The 4,246-nt window shown below is 26.5% G+C and overlaps 1 protein-coding gene across 1 annotated transcript; it reads left to right on the top strand.

Moving 5' to 3' along the window:
* Positions 1 to 742: 742 nt before the first annotated feature.
* Positions 743 to 1,147, top strand: LOC149056988 (zinc finger BED domain-containing protein 5-like). Its single transcript, XM_089223261.1, has one exon. It carries the CDS (start codon positions 743 to 745, stop codon positions 1,145 to 1,147), a length of 405 nt encoding a protein of 134 aa, XP_089079387.1.
* The last annotated feature ends 3,099 nt before the right edge of the window (positions 1,148 to 4,246 follow it).

The raw sequence follows: 4,246 nt of genomic DNA, 5'->3' as shown, positions 1-4,246 counted from the left end.
TCTATTTATGAAAAATATTATGTATCTTCATAGTTAGAAATTAATTGAACGTTATCATTTACAGTCCAGAATGGTACGTATTTTTTTTTATGTAAAGAAAGAACTTGGTTATGTTTTTTAAATGAAAATTATCATTAACAATATTAGATTTTGACAGGACGTGTCAACGATAATATAATCTGTTTTGAGACAGTAAAACTAATTGTATTTGTCACATTGTTATTTAATAAAAATATAAATAGATAGATAGGTAACGAAAAAAATTAACAATCTGTATAAAAAACAATGTACCTTCATTACAAATTAATAAAATTGAAAAAATTATTTTTTTTTTTGTAAGCATTAAAAAAAAAAAAAAATTGAGAATTAAAAATTTGTTTAATTATAGTCCAGCGGTTTCCATCCGGGGGTATGAGTACCCCTTGGGGTACTCACGATGATCTCAAGGGGTACGCAAAAAAAAAGGTTAGGTTAAAAAGGTAAAAAGATAAAATACACTGATACTGATGAATATGTAAAATATGGATTTTCATATGTAGGAGATTTTGACTATCCTAAACCTAAGTGTTTGTGTGTGGTGAAGTATTGTCGAATAGCTGCATGAAACCTTCTCTGGTCATAAGACATTTAGAAACAAAACATGCTGATTATAAAAATAAAGAATGTGATTTTTTTAAACGTTTAGCTAGAAGCAATGAGAATACTTCGATTTTGACGTCATATATAAAGCCAGCTAATAAAGATGACTAAAACGCGATTGAAGCTAGGTAGTTATCGTATAAATTATCGTATTGCAAAATGTGATAAGAACCATACAATAGCCGAAAATTTGATTTCTTCTTGTATAAAAGATACCGTTCAGTGTATATTTGGAGAAGAGAACGTGAAAAAGATAAACAGTATTCCTCTTTCAAATAATGCAATTTCTAGTCGAATTCAGGATATGCCTAAAGATATTGAGTTGACAGTAATAGATAGAATAAAAAACAGTAACATTTTCGCTATTCAAGTTGATGAAATCACCGATGTTATTAATTTCGCAGTTTTACTTGTTACTGAAAGGTATTTAAATAATATTAAAGTCGAAGAAAATGTTTTGCTTTGTCATTTATTGTCTGAACGCACAACCGTTGAAGATATTGAATAATGCTATTGATTGTTATTTCAAAAAAATGAGTATTAATTGGTCCAATTTTTGTGGACTTTTTACCGATGGTGGAAAGTCAATGTCAGCTATATATACTGGTCTTCGAGGTTGCTTTATGAAAATAGTTACTAATATAAACTGGAGTCATTGTTTGTATTCATCGACAGAGTTTAGCATCTAAAAACCTTCCAGGGGAACTAACACTCGTACTTGATGAAGCTGTTAAATTAGTTAATTTTATAAAAGCAAGGTCTACAAATTCGAGAATATTTAAAGCTTTATGCGAAGACATGATGATTCCTCATTCAAGTTTACTTTTTCACTCAGAAATTAGGTGGCTATCCCGTGGCAAAATACTTGCACGTTTATTCGAACTAAGACATGAAGTCCAAATATTTTTTGAAGATCATTTTTTTCAATTATCTCCAAAATTACATTACTGCAATTGGCTTCAGGCGCTTGCGTATTTATCTGATATTTTTTTACAAATAAACAATTTAAATTTGGCACTTCGAAAAAATTCAGTAACGATTTTCAGTGTTTCGTATAAAATTAAATCAATGGTTAAAAAAATAGATTTTTGGAGGGTATGTATTGAAAATGACCAACCTGAGGTATTTGAAACGTTACACAACTTTCTATCTGAAAATAAGCTAGTTATGTCTCGGGAAATTAAGAAAAACATAATAATTGAACATCTGAAAGGGTTAAAATTATATTTCAAAAAATACTTTTCCAAACCTGAAAAAGAAAACAATTAGATTTCAAATTCTTTTAATGAAGAATTCTTTCAAAAAGTTACATCTTTATCGATCGTAGAAAAAGAAAACTTGAAAGAACTTTCATGTGACACAACTTTAAAAAGAGAGTTTAAGAGAAAACAACTTATTAATTTTTGAGTAGATATTAGAAACGAATATGAGCTACTCTCTGACAAGGCAATTGAGTTCCTATTGCCATTTACTAGTACGGAGTTGGTCGAAAGAGCGTTTTCTTTATATAGGTACCTTATTAAAAGTAAGTATAGAAATAAACTAAACGCAGCTCCAGATTTTAGATTATATCTCGCATCATTTGAACCTGATATTAAAAAACTATGTAATTTGAAACAAGGTTAAGGGATTAGTGGGGATTTACAATGATGTGTTTTCTTTTGTATTTATCTGTGTACATGATAAGTTGTCGAAATAATACTTCGATTTTAAACATCAGTAGGTACCTAGCTTTCCCAATTGAAAAGTGAATCTATTGTTGGTGCATTAACGAGGTAAAACTTAATTCCTAGTAGTTTTAAAAAGTACAGGGAAAAACAGAAAAAAATTAAGTTGTAATTTCGATCTTTTTAGTTTTTTTTTTATATATAAAAAACTTAAAATGCTAACTTAAACTGAAAAAGTTTCAACATTTAGTACAAAGCTCCTAATATATTGTAACAATTCAAGTTAAAAAATAATAAAAAAACTTAGTTACAATTTTACAATACAAGGTTCCCCATAAGTTTACAATATCATAGTAGTTGAAAAATATTAAAATTACTTATAAACGTTTTTTTTTTATAACCATTAAAAGTTTAAATTTTAAAAAACATTATTTAATTGAAGATTTAAAATTTTTTTATTTTTTAAAGATGTATGAAACGTTTAAAATGCACAGCTAAGGATTGAAATTTTAAAGCAAGGTTCTACGTAAATAAGTAATTCTGTTGCAAAAGAAATTTAAAAACTGTACAAACACAGTTTCATTATATATTGTTATTTTAAGTTCAAATATTGATGAAATTTAATATTAAACAATCAAGAATAACAATTTTAGTTATAATTGTAACTCAAAAATATTATTCGAGGGTACTAATTTCTAGAGTATACATTATTATATTCTAATATAAATAGTTAATGACGTCATTACCTAATGAATTATATTAATATTCATACCTTATAATAAATTATATATACCTACTTAATTAAATAGCAAAGAGTTTTATAGCTAATTTTATTTTTGTAGGCATTTAAACAAAAACCCTAAAAAAATTGAAAAATTCAATCGTAAATAGATAACGCAGATATAAATATTTGTAGAAAATTGCAAGTATTTGCAATGATTTGTATTTGAGTTGCAGCAGAATAAAAAAATCGATTTTGTCGAAAACTGATTATGCGTAAAATGTCTATAAGGCCCGTATATTTTAGATTCACTAAAAAAAAAACATAATATGTACATTATAGTAAAATCAATACCGTTCATTGCTCTTGTCGGAGTTTTATCAATAATATTAAAAAAAAAATAAGTCGAATACCTGTCCTTTAAAATACTTTGTAGTATAGGGCATAGGCTAACACACAAACTCTATTCAATATTAAAGTAAATTTCATAGGATTTGCTCGAGTGATCAAATTACATTGAACCAAATAAGAACTTCATTTGAAACATTTAAGACTTTTCTTTGGATAAAATTATAAATAAAGATTAACTAATTAATGAAATAATTTGTCAGTGAAAGTTGTATTGAACAGTAGAAAAAATATTTGATAGAACAATAATAATAAAATGACCGAAAATCGATACCTAGAATTTTTTAGTTTTGCGAAGGGAAAACTTATTCCATAGTTAACAACTTAGTAAATGTGTGAATTTGTTCCTTCCTAACCAGGAACAAGCCACAAGCGCACAAATAAATTGAAAGACTCTTTTCACAAATCAACAAGTATTGAAATTATGAAATAATATACAACTAGAAATTTCTTCTTTGAAATATTAAATGTGACATACATTACTATTGTGATTCGAAAGTATTGTCACTATTAAATTACTGAAATCTATGCATATAATATTAAAAAGGTTGTAGAGAAAAATAATTATTTTAAAACGAATAGTCAAATTATAGAGTTTTGCACCAAAATAAATCATATAATTTTTGCTGTATAAAAGATCACAAAATAAAAAGTTCATTAATTATGTATATTACTATAGCGGCCGGTGTGCCTCGATGCATTATACTTATAATAATATAATACCTACTCTCGCAAAATTATTATTATTTTAATTCAAAGTCTATAAAAATCGGCGGTACTTATCTTTGCAATTGTAATTAAAATATATTAT

Source organism: Diuraphis noxia, unplaced genomic scaffold, assembly GCF_037042655.1.
Source record: "Diuraphis noxia isolate RWA-SAM2 unplaced genomic scaffold, SU_Dnox_SAM2 contig0003, whole genome shotgun sequence".
NCBI lineage: Eukaryota > Metazoa > Arthropoda > Insecta > Hemiptera > Aphididae > Diuraphis > Diuraphis noxia.
The sequence above is the reverse complement of the archived record's forward strand: the minus strand, read 5'-3'. Positions and strand labels throughout refer to the sequence as shown.